The 11,957-nt window shown below is 30.4% G+C and overlaps 2 protein-coding genes across 3 annotated transcripts; both read right to left on the bottom strand.

Annotated features, from left to right (window-relative positions):
* Positions 1 to 242: 242 nt before the first annotated feature.
* Positions 243 to 2,800, bottom strand: LOC133688762 (probable inactive purple acid phosphatase 28). The gene is made up of 4 exons (XM_062108371.1): positions 2,517 to 2,800; positions 2,249 to 2,396; positions 1,191 to 1,618; positions 243 to 943 (listed from the first exon to the last, which is right to left on the bottom strand). Exons 1-4 carry the CDS (start codon positions 2,697 to 2,699, stop codon positions 470 to 472), a joined length of 1,233 nt encoding a protein of 410 aa, XP_061964355.1. The 5' UTR covers positions 2,700 to 2,800; the 3' UTR covers positions 243 to 469.
* Positions 2,801 to 7,087: 4,287 nt separating this feature from the next.
* LOC133690192 (transcription factor bHLH35-like) lies at positions 7,088 to 9,270 on the bottom strand. 2 transcript variants are annotated; one of them, XM_062110413.1, is made up of 5 exons: positions 9,120 to 9,270; positions 8,825 to 8,987; positions 8,466 to 8,696; positions 8,111 to 8,281; positions 7,088 to 7,484 (listed from the first exon to the last, which is right to left on the bottom strand). In XM_062110413.1, the coding sequence occupies exons 1-5, from the start codon at positions 9,197 to 9,199 to the stop codon at positions 7,386 to 7,388; spliced, it is 744 nt and encodes a 247-aa protein (XP_061966397.1). In that variant the 5' UTR covers positions 9,200 to 9,270; the 3' UTR covers positions 7,088 to 7,385. The 2 variants fall into 2 exon arrangements, with proteins under 2 accessions (XP_061966397.1, XP_061966398.1); XM_062110414.1 differs by having other exon boundaries at positions 7,088 to 7,480.
* Positions 9,271 to 11,957: the final 2,687 nt, after the last annotated feature.

The following is an 11,957-nucleotide window of genomic DNA, read 5'->3' as shown; positions in this document are numbered from 1 at the left end:
TTTCATAATTTGTTTTGATTTACTTTATATAAGGTTATTACAGTCTCATAAACTTGGTCGTGAATTTTTTCTCGTCAAAGGAACTGCAGAGCAAGATGATAATCTTAACATCTGAAGGAGTTGGATTGCTGACAATTTATTTCTTCTCCATCTAGTTCTAACCATTCTGCAATCAATAATAGCATCAGATTAATTAGCATTGCAAACAATAGCCAGTCTTCCAAGTTACTTGCAATTAGTGCTTGCGAAGCAAAGCAACTATTGTCTCCTGCATTTCTTATCTGCTTCAAATTAAGTTGCAAATACTTGCAACTAATTCTAAGTTACATCAAGTTACAAGCGCACAAGGAGATCTTCTCAGTTATTGTAACAATAAGAAACAATAGCATAAACAGAACATGGAGAATATACAACATGATCAGATGATTCAGATGGATGATATCATGATATGGTTTATCGACACCTGCAATCACGTCATCTTGCATGACGGGTGTGATTGCCATAAGACTTGTTCATCAAGCTTTCTCAGCTTCTCATCATCAAGGCGCTTCCACGTGCTGATCCTCTCCACCCCCATCCAGGACTTCTCACCCTTCTCAAGTTCTGCTAATATGATCCTTGCTCTACGTGGCCATCCGGCCTTTCCATAACCGTGATACCCAAATCCTCCCCCGTAACAAAACCATATACCTTTTAAATTCCCACAAAAGTCATTGGTGTGATCATGGCCCACGAACACAGCCTTTACAACTCCCATGGATATAATGGTCTGTAAGACTCCTGAGTTCATTGATGAACAAGATACACGTTGCTGAAACTTTCCAACAATCTGTTGGGTGTATAGCTGCTGAATTTCTGGAATTGGGATATGGAAAAAAACCATTGCAGGGGGTATAGCACAAACTGAAGCCTCTTCCAAGTGATTATTATCCTGCTTTTGGCCCTGTTAGTTTGTCGCCTGCAAAATGTTAATAAAGTCTAAATCTAGGAGGCCTCCCTTGTGGGATTTGGAATAAAACATGAAAAGTTGCAAGAGTTTATAGTATAGATAACTTAATACAGTTGCTTCTATCTCATCATAAAAAGATATGACTAACATTTGCAGATAAAATATAACTGAAGAACAAGCATACTCTTAAAATGTCAAAACTCATGGTTTGGTTTCACCCAGTTTTCTCAGTAGGTTATACCTGATATCCCTTAGAAACACTACGAAGCCAACGAAGCTGAGATTCCTTAATCCATCCATAAGTTCGAATTCCTTGAACCACCTCTCTGTCTCCACTGTCAAGAAAGAAAAGATTGAGGACACTTCTGTTTGCCAAATGGGAACCTGGAGCACCATATACTCTGAGGTTATAATTCCCAAATCCATCAATATTTTTTGTCACGTCTCCTTCAGCGGCGCTAGAGAGATCATCCACAGGTGGATTGGTTTGCGAGACTGAGTAATCCATCAAGGATATGAAAGACATTAATTCTTCTCGAGTCATTGTTGATTCTTGGTCATGGTTTCCTAAAACTGCAGCCCATGGAAGTCCAGAATCCATGGCAGGACCAAAGGCACGAAGCAGAGATTCTGCAGCATCATGAGTGCTTGGTCCAAATATGTTATCTCCTAGTTACAAGAACTGAATTCAAGTTAGTGACTGAGGAAAAAAACGAAGGGAAGTGGATCTCCACCCTTCTATGCCGCAATTCAATTGTATACTCAGTAGAAGAAATTCATAATTTCATTACCAAGTAGAAACAAGGAACAGAACCCATCCTCTAAACCGCTATGCCAGTCAAGAAACAAGGCAAATTTCGCATATACCCGTCTTTGACCTTACTTCTCCCAGTCCCAAAACACAATTTTTATGCTCGAAACACCTCTCCAAAGTCCATACTCAATCTCTTCATAATCCTAACTACCATCAATAAACATATTTATACTATCACAAGAAATTACAATCTTTCATTTTTATGTGGTTCGTCTATGTCTATGTCTATGTCTTAGTCTGTGACTATATGTCTACAGCCGAAGAAAGGAAATTTCACTATGATCAGAATCAATATAGTTTGGATCCACTGAAGCTGGAACAAGAATACAAGCCATATTCAACCAATTTTAAAATAGGCATCACCATCTTCACCATGCAATATAAAAAGGGTCTCTATATTCATGAACACAAAGCTATATTCTCAGCAGTTATCACATGAAAAAAAAAACCCCAAAAGATAGGAGTTAAAAGAATGAACAGGGTACCTGTAAAAGCAATGAAATCAGGCTTCTCAGATTGAATGATCCTCTTAAGAAAACGAGTGGTGTTCAAATCAGAACAGTAATCAAACTCAGAAGCTAACACATCTCTACACCGTGTCAGCATCCCAGTTCCGTAATGCATATCAGCCACCTGTTAACTTTCACAAAGACCATTCTTGATCACGAAACAGTACAAGAAAGAAAATCAAAATTACAGCTAAAACATGAACAAGAATAAAAAAGAATGGATGTCAAGGAAACAGAAAAGAACCTGGAGGATTTTGAAGGTGCCATCAGAATTGAACCTGAGAGGGAGATGTGGGGATTTCTTGAGGTGAAGAGGGTGGTAGCCTACGAGTAATTTGTGAGCAACCTGGGTGTGTAGAGTGAAGAGGATTGTAAAGACTAAGGTTAGATAGAGAAGAGAATAGAGTCCTTCCATGGTTTTGCTCATTTCTTCTGCTAACTAGCTAGCTAGTTCGCTTGCTTGCTCACAGCTCCAAGAATTGAGAAAAAGGAGACGGCATTTTTTACTGTTTATCTGTTTCAGACCGAATAAAAGACTATTGACAAGGAAAACTGTAAATTAATAATCTCAATCTATTTGTTTTTTGTATTTTAAAAATATTTTTAAAAAAAATAAAAAAAATTTAAATTAATATTTTTAAATCATTTTGATATATTAATATTAAAAATAATTTTTAAAAAATAAAAAAAATTAAAAAAACACTAAAACAATAATAAATAATGTGGCACTTATTGGATTCCTTTTGGGATCTTATACCAGTAAAAAAAAACTCACATTAAAAAAAAATTAATTATCATAACATAATTTTATAATTTCATGAAATGCAATTTTTATTTGCATATCATAATTGATATATAAAGTTGCATATAATAATTGCAACATAATTACAAAAAAAAAAAATATGCACAGCGACGTGTTTTCTAGTAGGGATAATCATTTTCAGTTCGGTTTGGTCTTTATCAAAAAAAAATAACCAAACCGAAATTAAAAAAAATCAAAACCAGGTCAAACCGACCGGTTTCGGTTCGGTTTTTTAGGGTAAAAACTAGTTCAAACCAGTTTGGCTCGGTTTTCTCGGTTTTTTCCGGTTTTGGCTAGGTTTTTTTCGGTTTGGCTTGGTCTTTTCCTGTTTTTTGGGTTTTAATTCGGTTTTTTTAGTTTTTTGCTTATAAAACTGAAACCGAACTGAACCAGCCGGTTTTTTCAAAATTTTAATCGGTTTTTTTCGGTTCGGTTTTTTCGGTTATTTTTTTCTGGTTTTTTCGATTTAATTGGTTTTTTAATTTTTTCGCTCACCCCTATTTTCTAGCCTCTAACTCTCTATCTAGAGAAACCCAAACCAGCAAAATTCACTTACCAACACAGTTTTCCCGACCTCAATAATTCACATAACTTCAATCACATTTCAATCTTATTTAACAAAATTAAACATAATGAATAACATATCGTAATATTTTATTAAAATTAAGCTAATTAAATCTAATTATCTATTCATAATTCTTATAACATTATATCATATAATGAAACTATTTCTAAAAACCACCAAAGCTCACTTGAATAGGTGATTTGATATTTTAATAATTATAAAATATAATTTAAAAACAAAAATTGTTATAATGTGCAAAGAACGTGCTAATGGATAGGAGATGTTGGCGCTTTTCGGGCGATGCGTGCGATGTCTCTTGATGACTAAACATTGTCTTTTATGATGACATTGAAATTGTCTTGGTTGCCCCTCCATTTCTAGGTGGCACATATTGTTTATTGACATTGGTTTAGCATCGATAGTTTTTTTTCCTTTTCTCTTTCCTTCTTGTTTTTCACATTATGATTCTTTAAATTTTTAAAGCAACTTTTCAATTTATTTTTCCTTCAAATTTGATTTCAGTTCTTCTTATCACTATTTATTTCATTTGAAATAATTTATAAAAAAAATGTCAATTTCATTCTCATTCGATTATTTTATTTATCATATTTGGTTTCTATTTTTTTATTTGAGATATTTTTTAAAATTAATTTTTTATTATGATTTCATCATCTTTTAATTTTTTTTATTAGATTCGGTCTTTATTTTTTTAATTATTATTTTTTTACTTTGGAAAATTTCTAATGGTTTAGAATCGAACACTTTTAAATCCTGAAATAAAAAGAAAAGCAAAACTGAGATCTAATCAAAGCAATCTTTAATAATAACAATAATAAATAAATAATCAATCTAAATTAGCAACAATCTAGCTAGTATCAATATTAATAACAAATTATTAATCCCTGAAAATGATGCCACAAACTTAATGTGATCATATTTACAAGTGAACAAAATCGTAATAAGTAGTTAATTTTGTGAAGAAAAAAGTATTGAACCCACAAGAACTAATTATGCTATTGAGTTTTGAAATTTACCAAATTAATTACTATTTTGAAATCAAAACAAAATTTTATAAAATTGACCACCTAAATTAAACTAAAGTGTTTGATAAAAGTAAATTAAAAAAAAATAGAGTACAAAACTTAAGGTTGTAGAGATAATAAAAATAAATCTAGAGCTTTTGATTTCACCTAGTTATTTTGACACAATTTATTATTCATTGTTAGAAAATAACAAAACCTCATGTTAAGGATTAAAAGATCCCTTAATTATTCAATGTTTTTTCTTGAATAATATTAAAAATATCTCTATCTAATAATTAAACATATCTATATGAAAATTAAATTATTTAAAGATTCATTAAGTTCTTGGGATTTTTCTATAGTCTCAATAATCGCAGTAAAGTATCTTTATTTTTCACTCAACTGATGGTGTTTAATCCTGACATTTTCTAATAATAAATTAGCTCAAAATCTCAATATGATTTAATAGATCAAACAATAATTAGCCAAAAAATTATAAGCATTAAGATCAAGGATAAACACTCAATATGAAAGAAATTAAAAATAAAAGAACTTGGAATTTAAATGGTATAATCAAAACTAGACTACATCAAATCCCTAGAAAAATAAGTTTAGTTCATAATTAATCTGAAATAAACCATAATTAATGCAGGTGGAAGCTAAAGACAACAATTAAACAAAGAACACAGTTTTTTTGTGGGTGAAAAGTGCTACGAATGTAAACCCCAAATTCACAACTTTATTGTCTCTAACTAATAATAATAAAGTATGTCTATTTAGGAAGTTTACAAAACCTTAAATAGGTCAAAAACTCTACATTAACTAAAAAAATAAAACAAAAATTTGAAACTACAAAGGAAATAATCATAAAATCTAAAAAATAGCATGATATCCAAAAATAACAAAGAAAATCACAAAAACTATCAAAATTAGGGGTCCGAATGAAATTTTTTATATCTAAAGATCCAACGGTCTGTATAGTGATGTAATGGATAGTATAAGAAAAAAAACCTTTGAAAACTCTTATAAAAATTTAAGCATGGCCTAATGGTCGGATCAAAAGTTATGATCTTTTTGAGCTGTTATTCTGGTCTGGCATGTCTAGACCTCCCTTTTCACCTAGAATTGTTCAGTTTATCCATAAATACATCTGTTAGGTTATTCACATAATTTTTATATGATAGATTTTTATCTAGTTATAATAGACTCATACCTGACTGCTTAAAATCCAAGCACATCACTAACTTTTGGGTCTAAAGAGTATTTTTCTTAGTCATTGCTTACGAGAAAGTAATGGTTAGGAAAGCAAGGTGTGAGAAAGCATTACAATTTATTTCTTGGTTTTTGTAGTATGTACTCTAGCATGCTTTAGTTGTTCCTTTACTAGTTTTTATTATATCATCAGCTTGAGCTATAACAAGAGTCGTAGATTTTTTTCTTTTTAAAAAAAATATACTTACCTTAAACATTATTTTTATGGAAATTCTTAATCATTTTTCTCCTCTTACCATATTTTTTTAGTCAAACATCTATTTATAAGATTTGGCTTTTTAAATGGTCATTTTATTTTGACTCACTCTTCATCAGACTGATGCCTTCTTTATATCATAACTCCTTGGCTATTTTTTTTTAGGAAGAACTCTCTTTTCTTTTATTTTATAGATAGTCTCGTTAGAGTCACTTTATCTCTTATACAAGAACTTATCAACTTGCACTAAGATTTTATGTCCTTTTTATGCAAAATCTCAATTCTCTTTTTGTGCTCTGTCATCTTGCACCTTCATTTTTTTTATTCTTAGGATGTCATTGGTCATCCACGTGATCTTGAGATTTCTTTTTATAACGAGTTGATGTATTACTAATAAAGGATAATAAATAAAATATTTGATAGATAATGAAGATAATTGAAAATAAAATGTTTTAAAGTGATTGGATGAACAACATAAAGTTGCCTGGTGAAGAAACAGAAACTAATATTTAGAGTAAAATATGATCGACCTACTTTGATAACAATAAAAAAAATTGGATTAGAAAATGATGTTATTGTCTGAGAATTTAATATATATTTTACATTCAACTTATGTAGAATTTATATATTCATATAAAAAGACACATAAGAAAATAAAATAAAACAAATTATAAAAAATACTTTATCTTCTCCTTTGATTAAATAATTAAAATAATATTCTGATTGGCTTTAGTTGTTCAACTTCTTTATATATATCTTTCATTCATTTATTTATTAGAAACAATCAAAAGAATATCTATCTTAATTAATTCCTTGATACGAAGCGACAGTGAAGCAAATTCGATTGTGCGTATGTAAGGCGGTTGTCTAGGGAAAAGGGGTGCCCGTGTCAATTCGGTTCACGTGATTAATTCAATTTCCACTTTAGTCCAAGGGTAAAAATATCATTGCAATATCATCCCAATAAAAACCTGTAATTGGATTTAAGTCACCCTGAATATAATTTATACTTCTTCACACATACATGTACCAACATCCGACAAAAGATTGTTTGGACGTGATGAATTGCACAGTCCGAACTGCAATCGGCAACACAAGTCCGAACTGCAATCGGCAACACAAGTCCTGAACATAGAATTACATGGCTGTTTCAGTTTACAACTATGAGATTTTCTCATGGTAAAAGAAAAGAGTAAGGAACATGTCATTTAAACTATTTGGACGTGATTTCCAAGGCATTGTTGACAATAGAGATCTTACTTCGATTGCATGCTCAAATGGCTATCCGGATCACTTACAGCTGAAAATGCTCTTTCAATTTTTATTATAAGATTATCTTTCTCTTCCAGGTCTGCCTGCAAGATAATTTGGTGTCAGCTTTCATGATCCTGGCCAAATTTGAATAGTGATCGCTTCTTAATTAGCTGTATTTCTTGTGCTAAAATCGGGTTGCTGGAATATTTTTTTGTAACAAGTAAATTCTGTCAATTTTGTATATTAAGGCTATTCTCAAGAGTCGCTTTCTTCCTTGCTAAAGTAAGAATCTTTTTATTTAATTCACTAATGGTGACAATTAATATCTTTAATTCCTTATATTGCATTTCTATTTCTATTTTTTACATTATCAAGAAATTGACAATCTTTATGATCCGTATATTTTTCTTTATATATATATATATATAATTTGACCCAGTTTAAGTTAGTTTTCACAAAGTTTACAAATAACTTATATTCATCATTAATCAAAGGTGGGTAATTGCCCTCATGGTCAAGGTGTTGTGCTGTTAATTTTCTTAGCCATCAAAGTTCAATATGGATAGTCTATTTTTGTTTTTTTATAAGAATAAAGAGGAAAAAATAATTTTGAAGTGTGAATACTAGCCCGGAAAGAACCCTGGCTAAAAATACAAAACAAAAACCTGTTCGTATTTTGTGCTACTTATTGACGTGACAGAGAGGGAAGAAGGGAAAAGAGACAGACCTCAATCAAGACAGTTTTCTTGACCATCCCTGAGACAATTGCGACATTTGCTGTAATAATTTTCAGCTTCATGGATTCAAAAATCTCACAAATCTTAATCATGGCGTCTCTAGCTTTACTACATGTCAAGCTCACAAGCAGAGTCTTCTCTCCCATGGAGTTAACCCTAAGCTGAAACACATCACCAAACATACCATAAGCGTTCTAATATATCCTCGACATCAGGGAAAAAAAAGTGTTCTAATATAACTGATTAGTCATTTTATATACATAGAGAGAGACTTCTTTCTGTGGCATATCTCCACTGTTTAGAACTGATTGTGTTAGTTCACTCCAGTTCTAAAGAGTGACTTACTTCATGAACTTTTATAGGATAACTTATGGGCGCCCTATGATCATAAATTTGGCCATATCTGCTTTTCTTGGGTCTTAACAAGACTGGTAGCTCTTGCTCAAAGTCAAAACCAGGATCTTTCTTCAAGCTTTTAGATTCGAGTTCCATTATCTCAGCTTGAAGTCTCCTCTCTTGTTCTTGCAGATCTTGGATGTAGACGATAGCATCTTTGAGTGTGGAAGCCTTATCCAACTAAATTTGATCAACCCAAAAATGAAAAAAAAAATACAAACCAAAAAGTTTTAGATTCAACAAAGTGATGAACAGTATTAGAATTAATTAGATTGTCAATGGCATGTCTTAATTAACGAGGCATATACCTTGCTGATTTTGGGGACTGCTCCCCTAAGTTCCAAAAGCTTGTCATTAAGCTTCTTCCTCCTTTTCCTCTCTGAAACCATAGTCTTGGAGGCTGTTGAAGCAGCTCCTTCCGGCGAGCTTGAATATTCATAGGACTGGGTAAATGCCTGATGCACTGTCCAACTGTCACAAAATAAAAATACTTCTTTTCTTAATTCGAAACCCCTAACACTAAAAAAGTTGTTTAACGTGGAAATTAAAACGATAGAACATAAGTTTGGTAATCGAAGACAGCTAAGAAGGCCGGGAGTATACCTTTTAAGCTCATCATTCGAAAACATTTCAGTCATCTCGCAGTAATTTTGGTCCGCAGCAATATTTTCAATAGTTTCCATGGATTGAGGTTGGGGCTGCACTGTTGAGGTAAAGGGAGAGAGAACTTGAATGATGCTTTGCTTGAGATGGTGGGTTTGTTTCTGAACCATGTAGGGATTGGGAGACATTATATAGACAAGGTTTGTAGGTGGGGTTCTTTGTTCTTTTTTTTTTTCCAGATTACTCTAAAAACAAATTGATGTGACTTGATACGAATAGCTTACTAAAAAGAAAATTTCACTTTCTATAAAAAAAATTAAAGGAGGTTAATATATTGTATGTTTCACATACCTTTAATTATTCCTCTCATCCAATTACTACCCTAGACATGACAGTGATATTTTTTATTAAGGAATATTATTAATATAGAACAAAGTAAAACTTCAAAAACAATATTATTACCATATAAAATTCAAAATCATAATGATGAAGAGAATCGAATTTTGTTTTATTTATATAAACTAGACATAAACAACTGCTTGGATTACACTATCAAATAACAAAAAATAACAAAAACTCCGACAAAAAAAAATTATATCGATACTTTTCAATTAAATAGTGATAAAAACTTTTGTTAATGTCTGCCAATATAGATGATTGTGACAAAATATATTTCGTAGACTTAAATCTATTAATATGTTGGCATCCCTTTCTAATTAGTTCAACAACTTCCTATGAAGCTTCACTTCACTAAATAAACAACTTACTCATTTTTAGTAATTCATTTATATTTTAGATTAATTTATTGAAATTGTTTTGTACTATTTTTTTGCTTGTATGACTTTTATGTTAGGGCTTATTTCGGATTTGGGAGAAATTAATTTAATTTATCATTTGATAAAATTAAGTTTGATTTTATAACTTAAGTGTGTTATAATTGAAGAAATGATGGTTTATTTAAAAGGTACCAATTACATTTTGTTAATTTTATTATCAAGTTGAAAATTTGAGGAAATTTAGGGAAATTATTTTTTTATGAAATTGATAATAATTAAAAATTATTAATTTAATTAGGTTGAATAAGTTTAAATTGAAAAAATAACGGGTAATTAGTTGGGTATCAATTATTTGTTGTTGATATCATTATTTAGTTCACAATTTGACCCATAATTGAATTTGTGTAAAAATGTTAATTAGTAATTGAATTGTGAATTTGTTTTTAATAAAAAATTGAATTTTAAATTAATAGTTACATTATTAAAAAAATATTATCATCAATGTTCTATATAACTTTCATAAGTAATGGGTAATCGTTCATTGAAGTATTAAAATTCTTCGAAGGGTTGTATAAGCAAGATTGTCTAAAATGGGTGAAACGTTTTATTAATTTTATACTTTCTAATATAAAGAATATTAGTGAAGATGAAATTGCATGTCCATGCATGAAGTGCTTTGAATAAAAAGTTTCACCATAAAGATATTGTAATGATGCATCTGTTTAAAAAAAATTTAGTTAAAAAATACTTATGTTGATTTGCATACAGAAAACTCTATATTCTTTACATAACCATGTTTTAGGGTGAGTTGGCTCAATTTCTAGTTCTAGAAACATAACTAGGTTTATAGATTATTATAGTAATTCTTATAGAAGTATGGTAATAGATGCAATGAAAATGAATCTGGATTATTCAATGAAGGTTTACGTAACATCCCTTCAAATGAATAACCAAATGTAGATTTTACTATTTTAAGTTTTGAAAAATTATGATAAAGCATTATATGATGGATGTGCAACTCAAAGTGAATTATCGTTTATTGCACAAATATTTACTATATATCAAGTTAGAATATGAGTTGAGTGATGTTAGTTTTGATAGAATCCTTGAATAGGCGAAAAACTTAAAATTAAAAATAAAAATAAAAACAAAGGGCATGTGAGGCTTTTAGGGTAATAAAATGCAGTTTTTACAGATGTAAATAAAATTTCAATTAGAACTTCTCCTGGTTGAATTTATAATTTTAATTTGGAAACCATATAAATAAGCCTATCCATCAGTCAATTTTTTTTAACACAAGAGGTGATATGGTTCAAAATTATTTGGTTAAAGAGACTCTAGATCATATTATATCAATCATTTTTTAAAAAATAAATTAATTGTTAAGTTCAAAACATAGTTCTATATCAACACTTCAAGTGGCCAAATAAGCCACTCAAAAGAAATACAGCCAAAAACATCTACAAATATTGAAAAATGCTTTGCTTGAGATGGCGGTTTTGTTTTCTCATCCAGGTAGGAAGTGTGCGGCTTTATACAGACAAGGAGGGTTGTAGTTGGGGTTCTTTGTTTTTTTACTAGATTACTCTATCGACTATTGTTAGGACTTGGTAAAGATCCAGTGGATCTTTACAGCTCATTTTTTTTTACTATTTAATTGAGAGAAGGACTAATCTCTTATAAAGTGAAAAAATATCTCCAATTTTATTATAAAAAAAATATTTTTGGTTCTATCACATGTGTGTGACGCCAGCGCTTGATTAAGTCCAATAATACTAGGTTTGGATTTTTGTTAGATCTATATATGCTTAGGTTCAATGTTTGTTTAAACTCAAAAATTCTTAATCTGACAGTTCACCGTATATATTCATATATATTTAAGCTCAACATTTTGATTATTAAATAAGCCAAAGATGTTAGGTTATCATCTTTAGTTTCTTTAAATGAGGATAAGAATCAGAACATGCTAATCTATCAAATATATTGTTTAAATAGAAAAAAAAAAAAGAAACTTGATGGGGGGATTTTGAGAAAGTTCTAGATGAATTAGTTTTAATCATGA

Source organism: Populus nigra, chromosome 3 (genome assembly GCF_951802175.1).
Source record: "Populus nigra chromosome 3, ddPopNigr1.1, whole genome shotgun sequence".
Taxonomy (NCBI): domain Eukaryota; kingdom Viridiplantae; phylum Streptophyta; class Magnoliopsida; order Malpighiales; family Salicaceae; genus Populus; species Populus nigra.
The sequence above is the reverse complement of the archived record's forward strand: the minus strand, read 5'-3'. Positions and strand labels throughout refer to the sequence as shown.